General features: G+C 46.3%; 1 protein-coding gene across 1 annotated transcript in view; it reads left to right on the plus strand.

Annotated features, from left to right (window-relative positions):
- The window catches only part of DNHD1 (dynein heavy chain domain 1), a gene marked incomplete at both ends in the record, with an annotated part of 77313 nt that overhangs the window by 44342 nt on the left and 5792 nt on the right, over positions 1–27179 (plus strand). The window contains 18 exons of the mRNA XM_080689920.1: positions 795–920; positions 1224–1321; positions 1434–4323; positions 4511–4700; positions 4860–5052; positions 5296–5584; positions 11787–13386; positions 13572–13780; positions 13978–14182; positions 14257–14359; positions 21634–21783; positions 21994–22176; positions 22285–22716; positions 22893–23364; positions 26081–26206; positions 26300–26395; positions 26629–26781; positions 26979–27157. Of these exons, the coding sequence (XP_080546046.1) occupies positions 795–920; positions 1224–1321; positions 1434–4323; positions 4511–4700; positions 4860–5052; positions 5296–5584; positions 11787–13386; positions 13572–13780; positions 13978–14182; positions 14257–14359; positions 21634–21783; positions 21994–22176; positions 22285–22716; positions 22893–23364; positions 26081–26206; positions 26300–26395; positions 26629–26781; positions 26979–27157 (7694 nt within the window). The remainder of the gene's footprint in view (positions 1–794; positions 921–1223; positions 1322–1433; positions 4324–4510; positions 4701–4859; positions 5053–5295; positions 5585–11786; positions 13387–13571; positions 13781–13977; positions 14183–14256; positions 14360–21633; positions 21784–21993; positions 22177–22284; positions 22717–22892; positions 23365–26080; positions 26207–26299; positions 26396–26628; positions 26782–26978; positions 27158–27179) is intronic.

Here is a 27179-nt window from a genome sequence, read left to right on the forward strand (position 1 = left end):
AGTGGAAACTTGAAATACACTAACTCAGGTAGATGTGTAGACTGCGGCCTGCCCCATATCCCTAGAGCACAAGAGATGGGCCTTTTCAGGTCTCTTCATGTTGGGAAGACCATGTAAAGGGAATAGACAGAGAGGCTAAAATATTCCTCCAATACTGTTTTCTCTACAGCAGAGTAGAAATTCTTTCACTCTGAGAGCAGGTGCCCCAAGAGGGGTATTTGGAGAATCCCATATCTGTCCCAGTCAACTTGCTCTCATGGTTCTTCTACCATTTTCACCCTAGTTAGTGTACCTACCTTACTTCCATCCCTGGTATCACATGGAATGATGGGATAACCCTTTAAGCAGCACCAGGGAGCCAAGTATTAAGACCATGAGAAAAAAATTTTGGACTCAGCTTTTTTACCAGGATCCTTCTCATCCCACAGTGGTCATTCTTGCAATAGAAATATTATAGAGGGATCTGGAGCCATTGAGCCCCCTTCCCAGGCTGGGGGCTCTAGTTCTTCAAAGAACTTTCATGGAACTACGTGGATACTGATAATATCTAGCTAGAGACATCAGCTGACTGGAGTCTGCCCACAGTGCCTAGTGGAAGGAAGAGTTTCTTTTCTACCTGTTTTGAGACCCCAGTGTTCTACTGCATTGGCCAGTACAACCCTGGAAGATGGAAAGGGCATCAAGGTCTCTTTAAATTGCCTCCCTTCAATAGTCACAAGGGTTTGGCCTTTTCTACTGCAGCCCTCGCCCTTGGCCCACATGGAATGATGCCAGTTCAGCTTTTTCTTCTTTAGACTACAGCAGCCTACAGGAGTCCATCCAGGAAAGTCTCCAGACACTGTTCAAGATCCTGGCCATCCAAAAGTCAGGAGACTTACACAAAATGGCTTTGGAGTGGGTGACCATCATGCATAGCCTTGGTGAGGGCAGGCCCCTGGCTGGGCTGGTAGGGGACCTCAGGTGGAGGGCCCAGAGAGATGGAATGAGAGGTAGAGATTGGATGGGAGAAGAGCTGAAGGACAGAGCTCCTTTGGGGCTATTTCTTGGCATGAGGTGACCTGGTTTTTATTTACAGCAAGTTCCGATTGCCCCAACAATGTCTTTGGGTCTTGAGAAGCAGGGAGTTTGGGTTGGGCACTTGAGAGGTCAGGAGCAGGCTGGATTCTTTGCAGAAGCTAAAACCCTAGTGTCTCCCTTTAGTGTTCCTCTTGCCATTTACACAGGTGTGCTGCTGGAGATCTGGATGGATTTCCAACAGAAATGGATTTTTCTGAATAAAGTTCTGCATGAGATGAAGATCCAGTTTCCTAGTGCTGACCTGGTAGGGAAGGGAGTTCAGGCAGAGTGGGCAAGGGCTCCGTAATAGCAGGGCTTGGGGAGGGGGCACCACCACTTTACATGTGCCCTCACTTTCACCCTCTCCCTCATCACAGAACACTCGTTTCAAAGCGATGGATGATCAGTATCGGACCCTGATGCGTATCTCCGTAGCTGACCCCATGGTTCTGTCACTTGTAGTGCCCAGTACCAAGAGAAGCTCTCACTTCTGTGGCCAGCAGCTGCAGCAACTGCTGCAAGCAGGATCAATGGAGCTGGAGGGCATCATCGTGGCTCTAGAGAGTGTGCTCTATGAGGTGTGCGCCCACTTTCCCCGTCTGTTCTTCCTCAGCAACAGTGAGCTGGTGGCCCTTCTGGCCACCCCTCTAGAGCCATGTGAGGTCCAGCTATGGGTGCAGCGCTGCTTTTCCCATGTGCATGCTGTGAGCTTTGAGACCAGCACATCCGATGAGAAAATCTTGGATGAGCGGGAGTCAAGTCTGAGCAGACAGACTCAGGTAAAGGTGCTTGCTGTGCAAGGGGCAGGTGGAGAGGAGGTGAAGTTACAGGAGCCCCTTCCTCTGCATCCAGATATCCCCAAGTGGCTGGCCTCTCTAGAGAAGTATCTGCAGTTGGTACTGGTGCGTGCACTGCAGGACTGCGTGGCTACCTGCCTTGGCATGAGCTCTCTATTACGTGAAACCTTTAAGAAGCCTCCTCAGCAGAGCCAGTTGTCTCTGCAACTAAGTGTCCACCACTGGCTAGATTCAGTCCTGGGTTTCCCGTGGCAGTGCATACTGGTGGCAGAAGAGGTGGTATGGCGGGCTGAGATGGAGGAATCCCTGCTTGAGTGGGGGACCTTGTCCATGGTGTCCAGGCATATACGCAAGCTTGAAGTTTTGGTGCAATTTATACGAGCCCAGAGGAGCTTCCAGGGCAGGCAGCCTCCATCCTCTGTCTGCCAGGCCAGCCTGCTCAGCGCCCTGCTGGTCATGGCGGTGACTCACCGGGACATAGCCCAGCTGCTGGAGAGGCACCAGGTCAGTGAACTAACAGACTTCCACTGGGCCTGCCAACTCAAGTATCACCTGGGTCCACCTCACTTGATCCCCCAAAGCCCCTTGCAGAATCTTAAGATCATTGTATCTACTGAAGCTTCTCAGTCACCGGCTCCATGCTGGATAGATGTGCTGGGCCGGTCCTTCATATACAATTATGAGTACCTGGGACCCAGACTTGGGCCGCTACCCAGCCTGCTACCTGAGAGGCCAGTGCTGGCTCTGTTACTGGCCTTAGAGGAGGTGGCCTGCGGGACCCTACTGGGCCCTAACAGTACGGGCAAGGTAGGTTTGGTGAATAACCTGGCATGGGCCCTGGGCCGCCAGTTGGTGATAATGCCCTGCTTGCCTCAGATGGAGGTCCGATGCCTGAGCAACTATCTTAATGGTGCCCTGCAGGGTGGTGCCTGGCTTCTCTTGGAAGCAGTTCACCACCTTCCTCCTGGCTTGCTCTCTGCCCTGGGCCAGCGCCTGACTGAACTGCAGCACCTCTATGCTCCATTGTACCGAGAGGCTTCCCAAAACACCAGCACCTTGGACCCCACAGAGCCCCAACTCCTTGGCAGTGGCTGCTTTGAGAAACACCTTGTGTCTGTGCGCCTTGGCTATGGCTGTCTCCTGACGCTGCGTGCCTTGACCCCGGCCATGCCTGCCAACCTGCACTTGCTACTGCGGCCTGTGGCGCTGGCACTGCCTGACCTGCAGCGAGTGGCAGAGCTGGCCCTGCTAGGTGCAGGGGTGCGGGATGCCTCCCGCCTGGCCACCCGCCTATCCAAATTCTTCTCTCTGGAGCGTGAGCTGGTGTCTGGGCCCCTACCCTGTCGCTTGCCACTGCTCAAGCAGATACTGGAAGACACAATACATGCACTGAATGCGAACCATGGGGAGCCCCAGTGTCAGCATTTCCGCGGCCTGGCTGCCATGGAGGAGGCTGCCCTACTGCGCGCTCTGCTGCACTCACCGCTGTTCAGCATCCTGGATGAGTTCCGTCTGCACAGCCTCCGAGAGCTGCTCTGTGGGATTTTCCCTAGTGCTAACCAGGTGTTGGCAGAGCCTGTGACCCCCAGGCTGATGAAGCCTCTAGTGGTGGAGGAACTGTGGCAGGTAGGCCTTTATCCCAGCCCTGACATTTTGGCATCCCTGGAGCAGCTCAGCCAGGCCTTGAGCCGGTCCTCAGGCATTCTGCTCCTGGGCCCCGCGGGCAGTGGCAAGACTACTTGTTGGCATAGCTTATTTAAGATCCACAATCGGCTGGCAGCCATGGAGAACACCTCCACCCAGGGCTACCAACCTGTGGAAATTACTCACCTGTACCCAAGTGTACTTAGCTCCCAGGAGTTCCTAGGATGGCTGGAGGGCCCCTGCTGGCACCATGGTGTCTTTCCTAGGCTACTTCATGCGGACCCTCAGTATAACAGCATGAACCCAAAAGAGCAGACAGAGGAACCAACGGGGATCCAGCACTGGATAGTGTGTGATGGAGCCTCTGGTGCTGCGTGGCTGGATTCCATCACTTACCTCTTGAGTGACTCTCCCAAGCTTAGCCTCCCTGATGGTCAACAGATAGTACGGCCCCCAGGTACCTTTTTTTTGATGGAGATGGCAGACGCAACAGGTATGTGCCCCACAGTGGTGGGCCGTTGTGCTCTAGTCTGGTGTGGTGGTGAGCAGACCTGGCAATGTATGCTTAATGTTTTGATGGCAACCCTCCCCCACGAGTACCACCTGCAGCTACAGACAGTCACGGAGCTCAACCGCCTGGCTGAAGCTGTGGTGCCTGCAGCGATCAAATTCCTTGCCCACAAGGGTGCAGGTTCTCTGCTGCAGGTACACGCAGAGCAGGCTGTTTGCCCAGGTGTGGCTGAACTCACCAGCCTGGCCCGCATCTTGCACAGTCTGCTGGACCCCCACCTACGCCTAGATGAAAGGAAGAAGGCACATGGCTCAGGTAGGAAGATGGAAGGTCTGGTTTCAAAGGGATAGGACCTGGAGGATAGCTGGGATAACTAAAGACAGAAGCCTGGGTTCTTTGATGGAGCTGGGCCAGGGGATTGAAAGTGAGATGTAATATGACCAGCTTCTACTCTTCCCTCCATCCTCTCTTTTTTCTACTTGGGTTCTTGTTCTCGCCGTAGTGGTTGTTGCGGAGGACCTCAGCTCTAGTGATCCTGTGGCTCAGAGCTTAAGATCTTCACAAAGCAATTCTCTGAACCAAGCCCAGGTTGACAGCGACGATATGCTGAATAAGCATAGAGAGCATTTGCTGGCTGTCAGCAGCTTTATTTTTGCCCTGATTTGGGGCTTTGGAGCCCACCTTCCTTCCAGGTACCCAAGGGGCTGGGGAATGGGGGACACAGAGGGCTGAGATGGAAGGACCCATGGGAGCTAAACCTCAAGTGATGTTGCTGTTGGATTACAGTAGGGTGTGGGCGCATGTCATGAATGGAACTGCTAACACTTTTTTCTCCATGCCCATCTGAGTAGGTTCTGGCCCTCTTTTGATACCTTCATGAGGAATTCTATTAGCTGCCTTTCCAACTACCCTGAGCTGCCATGCTCAGCTTTGGTGTTTGATCTACATGTGAACCTTGAAAATGGGACACTGGTCCCTTTCACTGGTCAATACCTGAGCAGCCGAGTCAAAGGAACTCTGGGTACCTTTCACCCATCTCTCCAGGTGCGAGCACAGTGGGTCAGTGGCTGGGGATTGAGACTAAAGGAGCTATGCTGGTGGGGGGGCGTGTTCAAGGCCCAGCTGAAGCCCACCTACTCCCATTCTTCGCCATGTTCTCACAATCGCAAGAATACACATAGTGTTCTCCAAGTACAGCTTTAAGACAAGTCCCTCTAGGCCTCTGTTCTCAGGTAGACTATATCCTAGACTGGAGCTTCCACAGTAAGCCCTGCTCCTGTCCTGTAGACTGAACGGCTCTTGTATGTGGTGGACCTGCTTCTGTCGAAGGGACAGCCGGTGCTCCTGGCTGGAGAGGCAGCGACGGGAAAGTCAACCTTCCTGCATGTGCTGGTGGAGCCAAATCACCCTTACATACACAGCCACGTCAACCCCACTTTCGGCTCCACCCACCTTCGCCTCCTGCTCAGCAGAGGGGTCCAGGGCCAGACACAAGCCAACCTATATCTTGGGCGTCACCTGGATTGTAAAGGTTTTCTTCTATTCCTGCTGGAGGATCTGCACCTGGCCACTTCTGGTGAGGACCCGAGAGGGGGACAGACCTATTGTGAGTCATCTCGGGAGACTATGAAAGCCCTAGTGATATTCGTTGGCTCCCAAATATGTGTCTACAGAACAAGCTTCAGTGTTCTGTTCTGAATAGCTTCTCATTCTACATATGTGCCCTGAACAATCTCATCCACTCTTGTGACCTCATTCACCATCTTTTTGATTTGACTGATAAATCACTATTTCCAAGCCAGACATCTCTTCTAAGTACAGATATGTTTAGATATTTTCTATCTACTGTACAGCTTGTTGTTCCAATAGCACCTCAGAGCTAACCCTAAACTCATTATCCCCACCCACCCAGGGTGTGTGCACCTGTGCACACGCACGCATACACGCACGCACGCACGCACACTCACCCCGCTTTATAGCCTTAGTATCTAGTACCACCGTCCAACCAGTCACGCAAGCCAGAACTCTCACTGACATCTCCTCCTCTCACCAATGTCTAGTCACCATATCTTTCAATTCCTACTCCTAAATGTCTCCCAAATCTTTCTACTTATTTATGGTTCAGACAATTATAACTGGAAACTTTATCAAATACCCTTGCAAAGCTATTAGAAAAGTATTCAAGTACATAAAAGAAAATATTATCTTGATGAAAGGGAATATGGCAATGAGACCAAAACCACCACTGAAAAGAACTAAGTGAAAATTTTATTTTATTTTTAAAAATCATATAGCTTTATTGAGTAAGTTTAAAATTTAAATGGTTGAGTTTTTATTTTTTTTATTTTTTATTGGTGCATTGTAGTCCTAAGTGGAAATTGTAGAACTGTAAAACAACATCTGAAATGAAAAATTCACTGGGCGGGCTTAACAGGGGAATGGAGATGGCAGAAGAATCAGTCAACTCTGAAGAATATAAAATATTGAATATGAGCCGGGCGTAGTGGCGCACGCTTGTAATCCCCGCGCTTGGGAGGCGGAGACAGGAGGATAGCGCAGGTTCGAAGCCAGCCACGCGCGCTGGCTTAGGAGACCCTGTTTCCAAATAAAAATATGAAAATAGGTCTGGGAGTGTAGCCCAGAGGTAGAAGGGCTTCCAGGAACCCCAGTACAAAATATATATATATATATATATGTATATATATATATATATATATATATATAATATGAATAAAGCTTCTGTCTAATGCATATACATTGGAATCACAGAGGAAAGGGTAGAAAAAAATTTAAAGGAATAATGGCCAAAGTTTCTTTAAGAATAATGACTTTCGCTGGGCAGGTGGCGCATGCTTGTAATCCCAGCATTTGGGAGACCGAGGCAGGAGGATCGTGGTTTGTGGCCAGCCTCAGCTACTACTTAGTGAGGCCCTTTGCAACTCAGTGAGACCCTGTTTCAAAATAAAGAATAAAATATAGGGCCGAGGGTGTAGCTCGGAGGTAGAATGCCCCTGGTCCTCAGTACTGCAAAAAAAAAAAAAAAAAAAAAAAAAAAATATATATATATATATATATATATATATATTGACTTTCACAGATAAAAAAGCTCAGTTATCCCAAATCAGAATAATAAAAAGGCCACATCTAGACACATCATGGTGAAGCTGCTAAAAATCAAAGAAAGGAAACTTTGATAGCTTCAGAGGAAAAAAAAAAGGGAAAGACAATGTATATAAAGGGACAAGATTAAGAATTATGGTAACGTCTCATCAGAAACGATGAACTATAGATGATGGTGAAACATCTTTAAAGTACTAAAAAAAAGAAGAAAACTTATCAAACTAGAATTTGTTGCCTAGCAAAAATATGCTTCATAAATGAGGGTGAAATAAAATATTTCAGACACATGTAAGCTGAGACAGTTCATTGCTGCTAGAACATTACTATAAGAAATTCTAAAAGATGTTCTTTAGGCAGAAGGGAAATACTAGCTGATAGAAAATACTACCAGATCTAAAAAAAAAAAAAAAAAAGCATATAAAAAATGGTAAATACGAGCCAGGCATGGTGGCGCATGCTTATAATCCTCGCACTTAGGAAGTGGAGACAGGAGGATCATGCAGGTTCAAAGCCAGTCGCGCTGGCTTAAGAGACCCTGTTTCCAAAATAAAAAGTATAAAAAAAATAGGTCTGGGAGTGTAGCCCGAAGGTAGAAGGGCTTCCAGGAACCCCAGTACCACCAAAAAAAAAAAAAAAAAAAAAAAAAAAAAAAGGTAAATACGTGGGTACATATAAGTGACTATCTTCTTCTTCCTGTAATTTCCTTAAAAGATAGCTGATAGTTTAAAACAAAAAATAATAGCTTTGTTATGTGAGTTGGCCATTAAGGTACAAGTAAGAAACAAAAACTGTAATAGTAAAAGGATGGAGAGAGGAAGAAATAAGCAAGTCGAATCATACTATTTCTGGTTGCGTATATTTGTGAAGTGACAGGTGTCAGTATGTTGTAGGAGGGGTGAGAGAGGAGGTGGGAAGGTCAGATATGAAGGGAGAAGTGGTACAGTTTTACTTCTAACATAAGTTGAGAAGGCATATTGTCAGCCCTAGAAAGAGCACTAAATAATAATATCAAAGAGTATAGCTAAAGAACCAATAAATACATTAAACATTTACATTATACAAGTGGAAGCAATGAGGCTACAGAGGAATTAAAAATAGAAGCAGCAAATAGAAGACAAATAGCAATGTAATGGACTTTAAACCAGGCATATCAATAATGACATTAAATATAAATAGATTAAGCCCTCCAAATAAAAGGCCAACATTGTCAGCCTAGATGAAAAAGTAATACTTATCTATATACTGTCTAAAAGATGCACTTTAAATATAAAAACACAGGGTATGCAACTCAATGGTAGAATGCTTGTCTAGCATGGGTGAGGCCCTGGGCTTAATCTCCTGTACAATAAACAGATTAAAAAGAAAAAGAAAAAAGGCAACATATTTACCATATAATTAACATGCATAAGGAAGCTGGTGTGGCTGTATTCATAACAGAGTGCCTCAGCAATTTAGGGAGCCCCTGTCTCAAAAAATTCAAAGGGCTAGAGATGTAGCTCAGTATTAGAACAACTTTGGGTTCAAACCCCAGTGAAAAACAAAAACAAAAACAAAAAATTACTCAGCAGCAGTTAATAAAGGAGAAAAAACATAAGATATCTCAATACGTAAAGGAAAAGAAGGGCCGGGCGTGGTGGTGCATGCTTGTAATCCCAGCATTTGGGTGGCTGAGACCGGAGGATCGCGGTTCATGGACAGCCTCAGGTACTTAGTGAGGCCCTTTGCAATTCTGTGAGACCCTGTTTTAAAATAAAGAATAAAAAATAGGGCTGGGGGTGTAGCTTGGAGTACAGTGACCCTGAATTTCACCCCCAGTACCACAAAAAAAGGGAAAGAAGTTGATAAAATTCAACACTTTTGACAAAATTTATAATTCTTAACAAATTAAGAATAGAACAGGATTTTCTCAATTTGATGAAAGGCGTCCATAGATGGTAAGTTGATGTTCAGCAAAAGCTCTCAGATAATTCAATGGAGAAAGAGACAGATAGACTTGTCACAAAATGTTGCTGAAAAAATTGGCTATCTCCATGAGGGGAAAAAAATGATCCTTGAATCCTACCTCACAACATAAATAAGAATCAACTATAAATAGATCACAAACCTAAATGTAGAACATAAAACGTATTTATTTGTTTATACTGGGTACTGAATCCAGGGGTGCTCTACCACTGAGTTACATCTCCACTCCCACCTCGTGTGTGTGTGTGTGTGTGTGTGTGTGTGTGTGTGTGTGTGTGTATGTGTGTGTATTACTGGGGATTTAACCAAGAGGCATTCCATCTCCAAGTTAAACCCCAAGCTTGAAGGTGTACACCAATAATATTTTTATTTTTAATTTTGAAACAAGGTTTATTTTGAAATTAAGTTGCCAGGAGTCTTGCTACATTGCTGAGGCTGTGCTTGAACCTGTGATCTTCCTGTCTCAGCCTTCCAAGCACAGAAATTACAGGTGTGTACCACCATGCCCATTTAACTGCCCCCTCCCGCCTCTTTGAAAAATTTTTTCAGATAGGATCTTGCTATGTTTCCCAGGCTGACCTGGAATTTATGATCCTCTGCCTCAGCTTCCTGTGTTCCCAGGATTATAGGTGTGCACCACTGCTCCAGGCCAAAACTTTTAGGAAATATCTGTGACTTTATTTAGCAATGATTTCTAAGATTATAAAATTCACTTTTTAACAAAATTAAGCCTGTGCCGTTCAAAAGACACTGTTAAGAAAAAAATATATAAGACAGAAAGTAGACATGGTACATATATCTGACAAGGGACTTGTACAAGGGAATATTTTAAAAGTTCTTACAAATCATAAGAAATGCGTTCAGCAGTGCTTGGTGGCACATACTTGTAATTTCAGCATTCAGTAGGTGGAGACCAGAGGATAGCAATTCCCAGACAGCCTTAGCTTCTTAGCAAGGCCCTTTGCAACTCAGTGAGACTCTGTTTCAAACATAAAAAAAAGACTAAAAAATAGGTCTGGGGGTGTAGCTCAGAGGTATGAGGCCCCTGGGTTCCATCCCCGGTACTATAAATAAGTAAATAAATAAATAAATAAATAATGCTTTTCAATTGATAAAAATATTTGGACATTTCACAAAAGTGTGAGTGGCCAACTGCACATGAAAAAAATGTTTAATGTTATTAGGTAGCAGTGAATTGGAAATTAAAACCTCCATGTAATAATACCTCACATGTACTAGAAAGATTATAGCTAGAATGACTGACAATAACAAATGTTTTTGAAGATGTGGAGCAACTGAAACTCTATTACTATGCTGGTGAAAATGTAAAATGGTACAATCCCAACAAAAAAAAATTGTGCCCATTTTTAATTAAATTAAATGTACACTTGTCATGTAAGCCAGCGATTTCACTATTAGAGATTTATCCAAGTAAAACGAAACACATATTTTCTCATAAACTCATTACATGAGTTGATGAATCTATAAATTGTGGTATTTTCTTTCCTCCTTTTATTATGTGTGGCACAGGGACTTGAAACCATGGGTGTGCTACTTCTGAGCTACACTCCCAGTCCTAATCTTTAATTTTTTTTTTTTTAATTTGGAAACAGGATCTCACTAAGTTGCCGAGAGCCCTTCTAAATTGCCAAGGCTGGCTTTAAACATGGGATCCTCCTGTCTCAGCCTCCCAAGTACTAGAATTACAGACATATATCATCATGCCTGACTACTTGTGTCTTCATAGTGGAATACCAGTGAGGATTAAAGTGTAACAAACTACACATACACACACAAAAATGCTAAGCGAGAGAAGCCCTGCATAATCAAGTACCTACTGTATAATTCCATTTACATGAAGTTCTAGAACAGACACAGTTTGTTGATAGTGATAGAAATCAGATGAGAGAGTGAGGCCTGGGATGGGGATATCAAGGGCTGACCATAAAAGGGCATGAGTGAACTTCCTAGGGTGATGACAATGTTCTAAATATTACTGAGGTGGTAGTTACATGTGTATAAACATTAACAAAACTCATTGAACTATATTCTTACAATGTATATGTAATTTTTATCCTGTTTTTGTGGTATTGGTATTGAACTCGGGAGCATTCTACCCCTGAGCAATCCCCCTTCCACCACCTTTTTTTTTTTTTTTTTTAAATTTTGGAACAGGATCTCACGAAGTTGCTGAGGGCCTCACTGAGTTCCTAGGCTGGCCTTGAACCTGTGCTTCCCCTTTCTCAATCTCCCAAGTACTGGGGTTACAGGCATGTGCCACCATACCCAGCTAAAACATGTATACTTAATGTAAATTGTGTCTTCAAATTGATTTCAAAGAAATTTTGCTGTGATATAACTTCACTCGCAGATGATTGCATTTCCCATTGAATCCTGAGCTAATCCTGTTTCCAGCCATCTCAGCTTCCAATGCTTATTACAATATTCATTTTCCCTCAGTTAATGAATTCTTGATCATAGAGGCAGAATCTGGGGGCAGAGAGAGGAGACATTACTCAACTTTAAGGGCTGTGTGGAGGAGAGAGAATGACTTGCTCAGATGTCCCCCAGCCCCTGTGCAACAGATGCACAGAATTCCCTGAGAACTCTACTGTGAGTGGCAGAAGCAGAGCTAGGAGGCCAGAGCAGGAGGAATTGCGGGGACATTCCTCATTGTTGTTCTTCGTGTCTCACAGACCCAGAGAAGAGCTGCCAGCCAGTGTTGGAGGCTTTGCGCCAGGCCCTGGATGGCACCGTGTATGCCCACAGCTCCTTGGAACTGCAGACACTGCAGCCTATAGTCAACTTCCTGGCCACTGCCACGGTGCCAGGATGCTGTGAGCGCCCACTGTGTCCACGCCTCTTCCGACTCTTCACAGTGCTCGCCCTGGGCAGCATGACCCAGGCCTCTCTGCTGAGCAGGCATGCACCTAGCATCCACGCCTGGCTTGAGCGATTCCCCTCAGTGGAGCGGGAAAGTGTTCTGGCAAGAGCCCTGGTCCGGGCCTCCATTGAGGCGTTGGAGGCCGTGTGCACCAGCTTCATGCCTTCGCCCCTCCGCCCACACTACCGTTTCTCCCTGCACTCTGTGAGCCACCTTCTGGGAAGCCTGCAGCTGCTGCCTACCAGAGCAGGCTCTCGAGGCTTGGTAGAGTGTTCCAGCCACCAGGAGCACTTGCGCCGGGTGTCGGGCTTGCGTGGCACTCGCCTGACTGTTATGATGGCCATGCGTAGCATGGTGCGTCTCTGGTTGCATGAGGCACAAAGGACATTTTGTGACCGGCTGGACAGCCCTAAGGAGCGCTCCTGCTGTGCCAAGCTGCTCCTAGAAGTAGCTCAGAACGTCTTCTGCTGTGGACCAGGGCCCCTGCTCTTGAGCAAAGACTCGGAGGAGGAGGTGGACGAGAGGGTGCCTGAAGTGGAATCTGAAGGGGAGCTGGCCCAGTGGGAGGATTGGAGCGACAGCAATAGTGACTCAGAGGAAGAGGGCCTCCTCCCCTATGGCCTTCAGGCCACCACAGGCTCACACTCCAGCAACTCAAGTCTAGAGACATCCGTATGTCCAATAAGCAGGGAGACGTCAGGAAGCTCAAGTCAGAAGATAGAGCAGGAAAGCCCGAGGGCTTCTGGCTCTGAGCACCAGTCAAAGAAATCCAAGTGCTGGTGGCAGAAGCCGCCCCACGTAGACCTGTTTTCACCCCTGTTGTTACCAGTGCTACTACTTCGTCCGCAGGAAAAGCCCTCAGACTTGGTCTTCAGTCAGGAGCTGATCCTGGGATCCATCTCCGAGAGCCCCAACTTGTACCTGGAACGGCAGTGGGAGAGCCTGGAAGAGCAGCTGGCCACCTCAGCTGCACAACTAGGGTTGAACCCCCACCTTGCCCGGTGCCACTCAATGGCCCAGCACGTCACCCGCCTGGCCCGGGTGCTGGCCAAGCCCCAGCAGCATGGCCTGCTGCTCTCGGGAGCCCTGGGTACCGGACGCCGCACCGCCATCACTCTGGCCTCTAGAATTTGTGAGGCCCGCCTCTTCCACCTTCCCTCTGGGTCAGAGGAGGCCATTCTCCAGTGTCTAAGGGATGCCAGCTGGCATGCTGGAATGTTAAACCAGCTGGTGGCGCTGCTGGTACCCCAGAGTGTGGATCTCACTACCCTTTATCGCCTGGTGGCTCTGGCCAACTCGGGCAGTTTTCCTGACCAGTACACCGAGGCTGATCTGAACATCATTGAAGAACATTTTCCCAGGGAGAACTTTAGTGGTAAACATAACATTAAGAAGGAAGTGCTGCTGCAGAGGTGAGACCCAGAACCCCATCCCTTGTTCCGCATTTGTTCTGTCCTGGCCAAAAGGCCATGAGGAGATAGATTTATGGGCCATGGTGAGGGCTAAGAAGAGGAAGGTTAAGGGGTCATGGTCAAATCTGGGGCCTGGGTGGGCAAACAGGTCAAGAAGAAGACAGCAGCTGAGCCCTGGCCCACAGGTTCTACCAGCAAGTGTGTGGCCAGCTGCACATGTTTTTCCTGATTGGAGACGACCAGGTCCACGAGCAGCTGCCGTCCACCCTTTTCCAGAGGCTCCTCCAACTGGCCATTGCCAGCATTGATCGCTATGAACCCTGGGACCAAGCTTCCCTGGTCAGGGTGGCCCAGTTCCACCTGCAGGGTGTGCAGTGTCTACCTCAAGATGATGGTGAGCCCTTTCCACCTGTCTTTACCACTCATCTCAACCAGTTCTAATTAAGATAATTTCCTAGGCCAGCCTTTCCCCCCTTCCTTCTCTTCCTCCCTTCACATTTTCTGCCCTCCTTCTGAGCTAAGAGAGGGTCCCTTCCCTTTGCCACTCCCCTAGTAGCTCACGAGGCCAGCCTAAAGCCATACCCATTGCAGGCTATTTGAAGTACCCAGACCTCCAGGCCTCAGTTCCCAACGTGGCCAAAGTCATGGCTCTCATTCACCTCTCGGCTGGCTATTACCATGAGCACCTGTGCCCTGCACTGCCACTTGTCACCCCCAAGACCTTCCTGGACTTCCTGGATACCTTCCTGCTGCTGCAGCAACAGATGGCTCTGCAGATGAAGAACAAGGCCCAGCGGTAAGCGGCCCCGTTTCCTGAAGTTCACCCTCTTCTGCTCCCTCGCTCCACTCACTGGCACATTATATCTCCAGAACCTACAATGCCTTGGAGAAGCTGAGAATGCTGATGGAGCGCCACAGCACCCACGCCGACCGCGTCTTCAACTTGGAACGGCAGCTAAAAGGCTCTCGCAAGGTAAGAGGGAGAAGATGGAGCACAAAAGAGACTTGGGGGGAACCAACCCAACCAGAGTGAACTTAGTTCTTTGTGTGGGGGCGTACTGGGGATTGGACCAAGAGATAATACCCATGAGCTATACCTTCAGACCTATTTATTTATTTATTTTATTTACTTTTGTGGCACTAGGGATTGAACCCAGGGGCATTCTACTTACGAGCTACATCCCCAACCCTATTTTATTTTTATTTTGAAATAGGGTCTGGCTAGGGTGTTGAGAGACTACTTCCTGAGGCTGTCCTCAAACCTGTAATCCTCCTGTCTTAGCCTCCTAAGAACTGGGATTACAGATATGTGCCACCACACTCAGTTCAATTTTTGTTTTGAAGCAGGATCTCACTAGATTGCTGAGAGTCTCTGTAAATTGCTAAGGCTGGTCTCAAACCTGTGATCCTCCTGTCTCAGCCTCCCGAGTACTGGGATTATAGGTGTATACCACCACGACTGGCTCCAACTTTAGTTCCTATTTCCCCAGAGTCCTCCTTGTTTTCTCCAAAGAATCTCTTCATCCCTCATGCCTCCTCCTGTAGAACTTAGACATGGCTTAGACCATGTTGACTTTCCATAACATGTGAAACTCCAGTGTCTTCCCTAGTAATGATCCCAAGATCTCCAGAGAGTCCCATGAAGGATGAGATGGGGGTATATTCCCACAGTCACCTTTCATTCATATCCTCCTCCCTTGAATTCAGCATCACCACTAGTTGGCTCACCTCTTGCAACCATCTCTTTTGCCCATATCACTTTGTCCTGCGCTTCCAAAAAAGCACCAAATATACAAGGCTGTCATATATAGCAAAGGAATTTGGATGGGCGAGGCAGTAGGAGGAAATTTACACGATAGCATAAAACCAAAACAGAGGTGTGTGTGTGTGTGTGTGTGTGTGTGTGTGTGTGTATTTTTTTTTTTTTTTGGTGGTTCTGGGGGTGGAACCCAGAGGCTTTTCTACCTCCGGGCTATACTCCCAGACCCATTTTATATTTTATTTGGAAACAGGGTCTCACTAAGTTGCTGAGAGCCTCAGTAAGTAGCTGAGACTGGCTTCGAACCTGCGCGATCCTCCTGTCTCAGCCTCCCAAGCGTGCGGATTACAAGTGCACACCACCACGCCCGGCGAAACAGAGGTATATTTAAATAGGATATTAGGTTTCTAAATTTCCTTAGTCACCCTGCTTTGCTGGGCATTTCCCAATGACCAAATTCTACACTCCTCCCTCCCACCTTGCTCCTATTCCACAATGTTATTGAGCCATCCCATATTTTCCTTTAGTTTTTTCTCAAAATATTTCTCATGGAATAAGATAAATTTTTTTCTAGTACAAACTCCAAATCCTTTTACTTTGTTATACAGAGCAATCATCTTTGGGTAAAAAGTCTATTATATCTGGCTGAAACTGATGGGGTGGGGGTCATCACACCTTATAAAGCAAAATACTCCCAGTTAAAGGTATTTTCCCAAACTAAAGAGAAGTTTTATTTGGTTTTGAATATGATAAGTTTTGAAATAACACTTTGTTTTTCTTCTTGCTTTACGAAACTAAAAAAAAAAAAAAAAAAGTTGCAGTGGTAATGACTACAGAGAAGTGAACTAGTGCCCAACTCACAATTGAGTAATCAGGTTGACTTCTAGCAGGCTCTCAGGCCGTACATGCCCAGCTCCATACGGCTTCTTCATATGGGTGCCTTCAGAAAAAACACCCAGTGAGCCAGGCATGGGGACACATGCTTGTAATCCCAGTACTTGGGAAGCTGAGACAGGAGGATTGCAGGCTCATGGCCAGCCTCAGCTACTTAGTGAGAACCTCTGTAACTTAGTGAGACCATATTTCAAAAGTAAAGAATAAAAAATAGGGCTACAGGTATAACTCAGAGGCAGAATGCCCCTGGGTTCAATCTCCAGTACAAGAAAAGAAGAGAGAAAAGAAAAGAAAAATCACCCAGTATTGCACAACTCCAGAGGCATGGCTTATGTTGGATCTGCCTACATGATTTTAATTGTTTTCTGTGTAAATTGTGCCCCCTGGAATGCTCAGGTTACTGGGGTTCTCCTATTATTTACTTCATGGGGTCACCAGCTTAGATTAGACCTCAAGACTCAGTTGAGTTATAAGAGAAAGATAGAAAGAAATAGGAATCTCCATGTTTCCCTAGTTTTTTGTCTTGGGCCCTACCTTTGATTCATTTGGTTTTTTTTTGTTTGTTTTTTTGGGGTTTTTTTTTACTTTTTTTTTTTATTGGTGCACTGTATTCATACATCATAGTAGGATATATACTTTTGTAGACATACATGCACACTTTTCTGAGTCAGCCCCCACCCAATCCCCACCCCATTCTCTCCCTATCCCTCCCTCCCATGCTTGGCTTAGTAGTTGACATCTACTATTATGGCAATTTATCTAAAATTAAAAATGATAATCTCACATAACAGTTTCATTTGTCTGATATCAAGCTTTTGATGACTTAAAGATAACATTTCAATATTTCTTTTTGCTTTCTTTCTTACCAGAGAATATTTTTTCTATTTTTTTTAGGTGAAACTATCATATATTTATATATTTATTTTTCAGAAAAAAATCTATCCTAATATGGAATATGGACTCTAGGTACCCAAAACGATCTTGAAAAAGAACAAAGCTAGAAGATATATATTTTCTGATTTCAAACCATATAAAGCTACAATAATTGAAACAGTGTAGTACTATTCTAAAGGCAGATATATAAACCATTGGAGTTAAATAAAAGCCTAGAGCTAAATTCTTCCCTATATTGTCAAGTTATTTTTGACAAGGTTTCCATGAACATTTGGTGGTGGAAATAAAAATCTTTTAACTAAATATTGTTAAAAAATAATAATTACATGGAAAAGAATAAAATTAGACCCTTACCTAATCCCATATACAAATATTAACTCAAAATAGATAAAAGACCTAAATATAAATCTTAAGACTATAAACTTTTAGGAGAAAATCTGGGTCATTAAACCTCACAACATTGAAATTGGCAGTGATTTCTTGGTTATGATTTCAATGGCACAGGCAACAGAGGAGTATACAAACTCCCTAAAAAATAAAAAAAAAATTGTATATCCAAAGACAATGTAAACAGAGTTAACAGTTACTAATAGAATGGGATAAAATATTCCCAAATGCTATATCTGAAGGTATATTAATATTCCAACTAGAAATCCTAAAAATTAACAACAATAAAGGCAAACAATACCCTTTTGAGATAGGTAAAAGACTAACATAAATAATGAATCTCCACAGATAACCAATCTTAGTTGTCTGTTGGATGGAAAATCTTGTTTCTCTAGTTCTGGAGTGTGTTACCTATTTCTTCTTTGTAGTTAATCTCTTTGAGTATTTTCTCTAGTGCTGGTTTTGAAGACATAAATTCCTTCAGTTTCTGTTTGTCATGGAAGCTTCTTATTTCTCCATCTAATTTGATAGAAAGTTTTGCTGGGTAGGAAATTTTTGGCTGGAAGTTGTTTTCTTTCAGAATTGGGAATATGTTACTCCAAGTCCTTCTGGCTCTCATAACTTGATTTGGGAAGTCTGGAGTGATTCTAATTGGTTTGCCTCTGAATGTCACTTGGCCCTTTGCTTTTGTTGCCTTTAAGATTCTCTGCTTGGCTTCCACATTGGTCATTTTGACAATTATGTGGCGTGGGGATCCTCTTCTCTGATCCTGTCTAAAGGGAGTTCTATAAGTTTCCTGGACCTTTGTATCAACCTCTTGCTCTATGTTTGGAAAATTTTCTGCTATTACTTCCTTGAAGAGATTGTTGATCCCTTTGGTTTCACTTTCTTTTCCCTCCTCTATTCCAATTATTCTTAGGTTAGCTCTCTTAAAATGGGCCCATATTTCTTCAATATCAGATTCCTGCTGTCGGATATTTTTTTCTAGATTAGAAACTATGAGTTCATTTTTGGAATGATCATCTTCTAAGAGCGAGATTCTGTTCTCCATGTGGTCTAATCGGTTGTTTGTGCTTTGAATTGAGGCCTTTACTTCATTAATTGCATCCTTTATCTCTTTTTGGCTCTCTCTGAGTTCTTTTCGAAGCACCTCTATTATTTCTACAGTTATTTTCCTGATTTGATCTTCTAGAAATCTCTGAATTTCTGTTTTATCGGGTTCTGATGTTGTGGGGTTGTGGGCATTAATTGCTCCAGTATTATTCCTCTTTCCCATGATTTCGGATGTTTGTGCCTTCTCTGGGTTCTTCCCTTGGGTCACTATGACTTCCCTTAAGGTGTTCTGGATCTCGAGTCAGTAGTATCTCAGACCCCACTACTCCTTTACTGGGTTTTATCACAGAGTCTCCGACCCAGAGAGTCGATAGAGGCTGCTTTAGACTCTGGGGGATGCCAGGTTGCACGTTCTCCTATGGTGTGATATCTCGGCCACCGCCCCTCCCCCACTGGGTCAAGTCCCAGGGATTTCTCCTCTGTGGCCCGCAATTTGACTCACTGTTCTTGAGTACGCAGATATAGCTGTACTGGCCTCGCTGAATTCGCTGCTGCTGCCGCCGGTAGCAATATGGCGCCGCTGCTACGCCCTCGGCTATGGGGCTGGCGTTTTTCTTCTTGATTTTGATTTCTACTCTGAATCCCTGCAGCGTGTGCTGAGCTCGGCCACTGGGAGCTGTAGATGCTCTCTGCGCGGAGAAATCTCGCCTAGCTGTTCGCAGTGGCTCACCTCGGCTTGCTGTGGCCGTCTGGTGAATTCGCCGCTGCCGCCGGCAGTATGGCGCTGCTGCCGCGTCCTCGGGCGCGAGGCCGGTGTATCTCCTCTGTGGCTCTGTTCTCAGTCCGCTTTCTCTCTGGAGCCTGGTGATTTTTTGTTTCACTGGTGATGGTGTTTTCTGGCTATGAAAGGCGCTGATTTTGTGGTAATGGAGATTTGTTGTTAGCGGAGCTCTTAAGCCCCGCTTTTCTCGGTCGCCATCTTCCCGGAAGTCTTCCTGATTCATTTGCTCACTTCTGTACTAAACAAAATTAATCAAACTCTATAATTGCTTTGTCCAGGCATTTGTAAATATGTATGCCTATGTTTATGTCTATATATGCATTTAGATTGCGAGGTAGGCAGATAGATTCCTTACCACATGGAATCTTAAATGCTATTGTTTTTCTATTTTACTGGTGAGAAAGCAGAGATCCAAATAAATCAGAAAAGCTTCCCTAATCTTAAAAGGTTATAATGACAGCCGGGCTGGTGGTACACGCTTGTAATCCCCACGCTTGGGAGGCAAAGACAGGAGGATCTCACAGGTTCGAAGCCAGATGCGCTGGCTTAAAAGACCCTGTTTCCAAACAAAAATATAAAAAATAGGTCTGGGAGTGTAGCCTGGAGGTAGAAGGGCTTCCAGGAACCCCAGTACCAAAAAAAAAAAAAAAAAAAAAAAGGTTATGATGAGGAGTAAATGAAGTCTTACACATAAAGCCCCTAGAAGTGCTGACATATAGATAGTAAGAGCTCAGCACATGTTGGTTACTATTAGTATTAGGTCAGATTGTCCCTTATAAGAGAAATTAAGTCACTGCTCTTGCCTTCATGCTCCCTGTAGTTTACTAGAAGATATAAACTCATCCAGGCAGTTTCAAAACAGTATGTTATGACAAAGTCCAGAGAGCACTGAAGTATCAAGAAAAGCTTTCTAGAGAAAGCACAGTTGTCCAATATGTAAGACAGCACGGTACAACACGGTAGGGACTGAAAAAACATCCTTTAAAATGTAAAGGAGTATATTTAAAAATGTAAATGAGCCAGGTAAATGAGAGTACAGGTCTGTAATCTCAGTACCTGGGAGGCTGAGATCAGAGGTTTCAGACCATCTGAGCAACTAAGCAAGACTCTGAGAAAGCTGGAGAGATCCTGTTTAAAAAAAAAAAAAATAGGGCTGGGGATGTAGCTCGGGGGAAGGACGCTTCTGGTTCCAATCCTCAGTACAAAAAAAAATAAAGTAAAACATATGTACATCAAAGCTGATGCCTGAAGGTTAGATAAGATTTTATCCAGGTGTGGATGAAGGTGGGGAAGAAGAATGTCCCAAGCTGGATTATGTGAAGGCCCAGAGGCAAGAGAACACACACCACTTTCAATGAACATCAGGAATGGCTAGAGAGTAGAGTGCCAGGAGAGAGAAAAATAAGAGGTTGGAAAGATGAGTAGGTGCCTAGTCAAGAAGGCTTCACCAACCAAGCACAGGAGTGGCAAGTGTTAAGGAGTATGATGATGAGATCCAGTTTTTAGAAAACCAATAAGGCTGCAGTGTAGAGGATAGTCCAAAGGAGAGGGATTGGATCAGTTAGGAACCTGTTGCAGCTGGAGAGAGAGAGAGAGATCTAGAGTGCTGGTGATGGATGTGGAGATGGGAGTGGAGCTGAGACACATTTGGAGGTATACCTGAAAGACCTCAGCGATGATCTGGGTTTAAAGCCGGTACAGAGGCGATGGAGTGGGTAACACCTGGGTATGTTTTGCCACGGTTCTCTGAGGAAAAGGAGACCAGTGAGAAGTAAGATCGCACGGGACGGGGTGGGGTGTGCTAACCACTACATTCATTTGGGGGAAGTACATAGAATCTGAGGGGCATGTGAGACATCTAAGAGGAGCTTTCCACTAAGCATATCAATACACAGAGTAGATCTTGGGCAGGAACATGGCTGGAGAGAGAGATCTGGAAAATTTTAGAATATCAGCCTAATATATTTATAATTGAAGCCATGATATTAGGGAGGGTATGGTGTGTTGGGAGTATAGGTGAGAAGAGGGGACCCTGCAAAAATTGTTGAGGAATAGAAGAGGAAGAGACCGAGAAAGAGCAGCCAGAGAAGTTGGGGAAAACCCCAGGAGAACACAGTATCATGAAGGCCAAGGAGGGAAAATGCTTCCAGAGAGAAGGAACCATCTTATGTAACAACCATTGTCAACCATTGTCAAGTAAGATAAAGAGCCTGGCCTAAGAGTTGCTCACATGGGCTTTGGAGTCAGATTTTCCGAGCTTGTGTGGTGAAGTGGCTGCAGGAAAAGCAATCGCCTACTTGGGGCTGCAATTACTTGATGTCTGACTCACAGACCAGTAAGTGACAGACCCAGAGCTGAGACTATCTGTGGCTTACTTTGTGTTCAGCTTGTTTGCCTCATCAAGCCCGAGGGGTCTTCCCCTGCAGTGTTCCCCCATGGCCCAGGATCTGGGGATACAGGGCCTGACCTCTGTTTCCAGAGCCTCAGCAAATTTCAGCAGCAGCTAGATCAAAACAGGCTGCAGCACCTGAGGCTGTTGGCAGACTGTCGGCATCAGGAGAACCTCATTGAGAACCTGGCCAAACAGCGGGATGCCCTGAAGGCTCAGCATGAGGCTTTTCTGGAGCAGGTGCGTCCTTCCCTCTGTGTGTCCTGCACTGCTCCTCAGATGCCCGGGGGAAAGGAACCAGTTGACTCATGATGGAGCCTCCAGGGGAAAAGGGAATGGTGATAGGGTGACTTGGGGGGCGGCCCCTCATGAGGATTCCCAGGGGAAGATGAAGAAACACCTCAGAAGGGAAGACCATTTCCAGAACTCACCTCAGCATCTCTCATTTAGATGAGCAAGGCGTTTCTGGGTCCTCTGAGCCAGCTGCAGGTGGCTGACTTCGAGGAGATACGGAGCTACCGAGCACCACCGGAACCTGTAATCCGGGTGACTGATGCACTGTGTGACCTGTTCCACCGTGAGACAGGCTGGGCCAGTGCCAAGCAGCTTTTATGCAAGGAAGATTTTTATCAGGTAGAGAAGATGAAGCACGATGAGGGAGCAGGAGGAGGCACAGAGGGACTTTTGGATCAAGGTCTTGAACACCTGTGTCTTCTCTCCCCTTAACAACCGTCCGCCCAGGAGCTGGTATTCTTCCCCAAGGAGAAGATGACAGACTTAGACCTGATAAAGTTAAACCAAGCTCTGAAGGCTCCAAGCATGAGCGATGCAGCCCTTCGGGCAGTGAGTGTCCCCACAGCAAACCTGGCGGTCTGGCTCTGGGCCGTGCTGCGCTACGGGCTGGCACACCGCAGGGGCCTGCCCACGGGCCTGCTGCTGAGGCAAGTGGAGGCAACCCTGGCTCGGGAACAGGCCCGTCTAGGCCGCTACCAGTTTCAGGCCCAGGAGATGCTAGAGAAAACTTTGACTCTGACTAAGAAGCTGGAGGATGCCCAGTGTTCACACACCCAAACAATAGATACCCTCAATCAGGCGCAGTATGGTCAGTATTACAGATGGCCCATAAGAACTGCGTTGATCACACCCATGAACACCTGGACCACACAGCTGCAGGTAACCAGTCCCCTCCCAGATGTCTCCTCCTGGTTCATGTCACACCCCCACCGCAGGCCCTGCTTCCTTGGCGCTGCCCCACCCTGCTTGCCCTGTGCCACCTGGCTTGGCCCTGCCTCCCCTCTGCCTGCCCCTCCTTCCTGCTCTGTACTCCCTCTGTCTTCCCTTTACGCTAGAAGTTGAGGGGACACTGCTTGACTCTGTTTGGAGATGCCCTCCTGTCCTCAGCTGCCATCATCTACCTGGGTCCCTTCCCACCACCGCGGCGCCAGGAACTTCTGGCCAAGTGGCTGGCTCTGTGCCGGGGCTTTCAGGAAGCTCTGGGCCCAGATGATGTGGCGCAGGCACTGAAAGAGAAGAAGAAGTCTGTCACCATTCCTTTAAAGACCCCCCTGCTGGCCACGCGCTTTCCCTTCAGTATTCTGTCCTTGCTGAGCTGTGAGTCTGAACAGCAGCAGTGGGACCGAGACCTGAAGCCCCAGGCAAAGTCAGCCCGTGTGGCAGCCGCGCTTCTCCGGAGCACCACCCACTACTACAGTTGCCGCTGGCCTCTGCTGCTGGACCCCAGCAACCAGGCCCTCCTCTGGTTGAAGCCGCTGCCTCTAGAGTGGGACACAAGCTTGGTGCCAGCTCACACCAAGGACAAAGGTAAGGCAGAATTAACAATATAATGCTTGTGGGGTGTCCAAATGTTCAAACTGCCCAACACTTTGAGGAAACACTGAAAAAATTTTTATGGTACTGGGGATGGAACCCAGGGGCATTGTACCTCCAAGCTACACCCCCCCCCCCGCTGCCCGATTTTTTAAGTCTTTTTAAAATTTTTGAAACAGGGTCTCTGAGTTGTGAAGGGCCTCACTAAGTAGCTGAGGCTGTCAGCCTCCCGAATGCTAGGATTACAAGCGTGTACCACCAGCCCGGCAAAACACTAAAATTTTATGGGCAAGATATCCCAGATTTTATCAGCCTAGACTATGTTGATAAATTTGGTCCTATTTACTTTTTTATTTTTATTTTTGGTTCCTATTGCAATGATCATGACTCTCCATGACTGACCAATGCCAGGATCTTCCAGTTCCTTGGTCTCCTTGCCACTATCAGAAACCTTTCCCACAACCCAGAGATTTACTATTTAAATTTATCCAAGTTCAGAAATTCTAGGGGAACATTTTCATTGACTGTTTCAATTGGGAATCATATTTGGGTGGAACATTGGAAGGAATATTTCCTGGGAGAAGAGAGAGAAGGTGTTGATTTCCCAGAAGGTGGAATTGAAGGATTGAGTAAGTGAGGGGGAAAAAAAATGTAATCTCATTAGAGGGGGAAAAAAGGGGGATCTTTGCAGATGTAATGAAAGTTGAGACCTTGAAATGAGATCACCCTGCTCATTATGAATGAGTCTGAGTCCCATGGCAATCATCTTAGGAGAAACAGAAGACAGATACACAGAAGAGAAGGCCATTAAAGAGGAAGGCAGAGCCAGGCATGGTGGCACATGCTTGTAATCCAGCATTCAGGAGGCTGAGACCAGAGGATTGCAGTTCGCGGGCAGCCTCAGCTACTTAGCGAGGCCCTCTGCAACTCAGTGATACCCTGTTTCAAAAATAAAGAATAAAAAATAGGGCTGGGAGTGTAGCTCAGAGGTAGAATGCCCCTGAGTTCTATCCCCAATACTGCAAAACTTTAAAAAAAAAAAAAGAGGAAGGCAGAGACTGCAGCTATGTAGCCGCAAGCCAGGGACTGCCCAGAACCAACAGAGAATGGAAGAGGCAAAAGGGCTTCTCCCTTAGAGCTTTGGTGGGAGTGTGGCCTTGCCAACACCTTGATTTCAGACTTTTATCCTCAACAACTATGAGAGGATAGGTTTCTATGGTTTTAAGCTACTGTTTGATGATTGTTATGGCAGTCCTAGAAACTTAACACACAGCAATCATAGTTGCAAGATGTCTGCTGCCCTTTCAAGTAGCATGTCAGAATTACTGTTGGTCATTTCTGTCCCTTTTGTCATGAAAGCAACAGATATTCCAGAAATCTGAGGAGCTAAATGTAGTAGAAAGAATTCTGCCCCCTCCCTTCCTGTAACTTTGCTTTCTGGTGTTATTCCCATGATTATGTTATGTTTCACAATAGAAAAGACTTTGCAGGTGTAATAAGATTATTAGCCAAATATGGTGGTGCACACCAATAATTCCACTACTTGGGAGGCTGAGACAAAAGGATTTCATGTTTCAGACCAGACACAGCAATTTAGCAAGACCCTCAACAATTTAGCAAGACCCTATTTTAAAATAAAAGGGCTAGGTTAGGGGTGTACCCTGAAGATAGGATGCTGCTGGATTCAATCTCCAATACCCCCCCCCAAAAAAAAAGATTGGTAATAAATTGGCCTTAAGATAGAGATATTATCTTGTATTATCTATATAGACTCAGTATACTCAAATGAGCCCTTCAAGAAAGGAGAGAAGACAAGGAGATTTAAAACAAAGGGACTTTCTGGCTCAAAGATAGAGGGGGCTACAGGGCACGTGTAAGAAAGAAATTCTGTCAAAAAACTAGTAAGAGGCAGATGCAGTGGTTAGAACCTGTAGTCCCAGCTACTCATGAGGCTGATACTGCCAGGTGTGGTGGAACACACCTGAAATCCCCACTAACACACACACACACACACACACACACACACACACACACACACAGAGCCAGGAGTGCTTGCACATGCCTACAATCTCAATACTTGGGAGGCTGAGACAAGAGAATCGCAAGTTTGAGGCCAAACTCAGCAATTTAGCAAGAGTTTCAGCAACTCAGCAGGATTCTTTGAAAAAATGGGGCTGATAAACTGGGCGTGGTGGTGCACACTTGTAATACCAAACACAGTGGCAATAGCCAGGCGTGGTGGCACATGCTTGTAATCCCAACATTCAGGAGGCTGAGACAGGAGGATCATGGTTCTCTGACAGCCTCAGCTACTCAGTGAGGCCTTTTGCAACTCAGTGAGACATGTTTTCAAAATAAAGAATAAAAAATAGGGCAGGGGGTATAGCTCAGAGGTAGAATGCCCCTGGGTTATATCCCCAGACCCTCAAAAAAATAATAATTATGATAATCAACATTTGTTGAGTGCTTACTGCACACGGGTATAAGCACTTTTTATGTGTCATTGTGTTTAATCTTCTCTGAATGAGGTCATCCCTAATATCAACACCATTTTGCATATAAGAAAACGGAGTCACGGAGCTTAAACTAGTTTGCCACTGTCTTCCTGCAGACCTGCCCTCATGGAACGGGGCCCTTGGGAGAAGAGTGCTCTCTCGAGCCCAGTTCTTCCTCCCAAAAGTACTCCTGTGCATCTATCTCTCTGTCCCAGGGAAGGAGGTCACGAGAAATCAAAGCATAGAGAAGACAGAGGAGGATATGATTGAGATTTATGATGATGAAGAGACACATAAGGCTACAGACCAGACAAAAGAACCAATGGCAGAGGAAAGTGAAAGTGAGGAGGAGATGAGAGAGCAAAAGCAAGAGGAAAAGGAAGAGGAGGAAGGGAAAGAAGAGACTGAGACAGAGAGTCAGGAGTCAAAGCCAGCCTCTGAGATTCAGTCTCTACCTAATCTCTGCCTAAATGTGCTCTCAGGCACTGACCCCGAGTTGGGTCCTCAGCTCCTGGAAGCAGCTGCCAGTGGTGAGAACCGATGCCCATCCACCAGCCCCCCGGCTTCCCCCAATCCTGTGACTGCACAGGCCTCTCTCAACCTCGGTCTGACCTCAGCTCCCACCCTTCATCTCACTGTGCTGGAACATCTTGAGGGGACTCTCCCATCAGCCAGAGGAGAGCTGTCAGAGCCAGACCTCCTGCAGGGGTGGGCAGCATGGGTGCTGGCATCATGGGTAGGTGGTCCTTGCTTCCTCACACAGGCCTGCCCGTGCTTCTGACCAACATGGAGATGGGCTTAGGGTGCCAAGAACTGCAATGGCTGCTGCAGCGGGAGCAGCTGGGTCCACCCCAGGTGCAGCCTGGCTTCTGTCTCTATCTGAGCACTACTCTCCCCCTCCATGTCTTGAACAAAGGTGAGACCCAGAGGGTAAGTTGCTAGCACTGCTTTGCACACACATGAGGCTCCAGGATCCTCCCTGGGAGGGCTTCATTCAACTTGGCCCAGAGTAGGCTCAGAACAGAACAGTGGTGGGGAGCCACACTCCCTGTCTGCCCCATCCTCTGGCTCTGCCAAGGGGCTGGCATTAAGCATATTCCTTGTGACCCCAAGTATTAGGTTGTGAACTGCTGAAAGGGCTGAATGTCCTGGATCTGGGTCTGAACATGGAAATGCTCGAAGAACAAATGCTGCATGAACTCTTGTGCAGAGAGCGTCCTGAACTTGAAACCCGCTGGCAGGAACTGAAGATGAGCATCCTGGACTCCTGCAAAGCCACAGAGGCTGCTGAGGTGCTTAGGAGCCCAGACTATG

Source organism: Muscardinus avellanarius (assembly GCF_963383645.1).
Source record: "Muscardinus avellanarius genome assembly, chromosome: 1".
NCBI lineage: Eukaryota > Metazoa > Chordata > Mammalia > Rodentia > Gliridae > Muscardinus > Muscardinus avellanarius.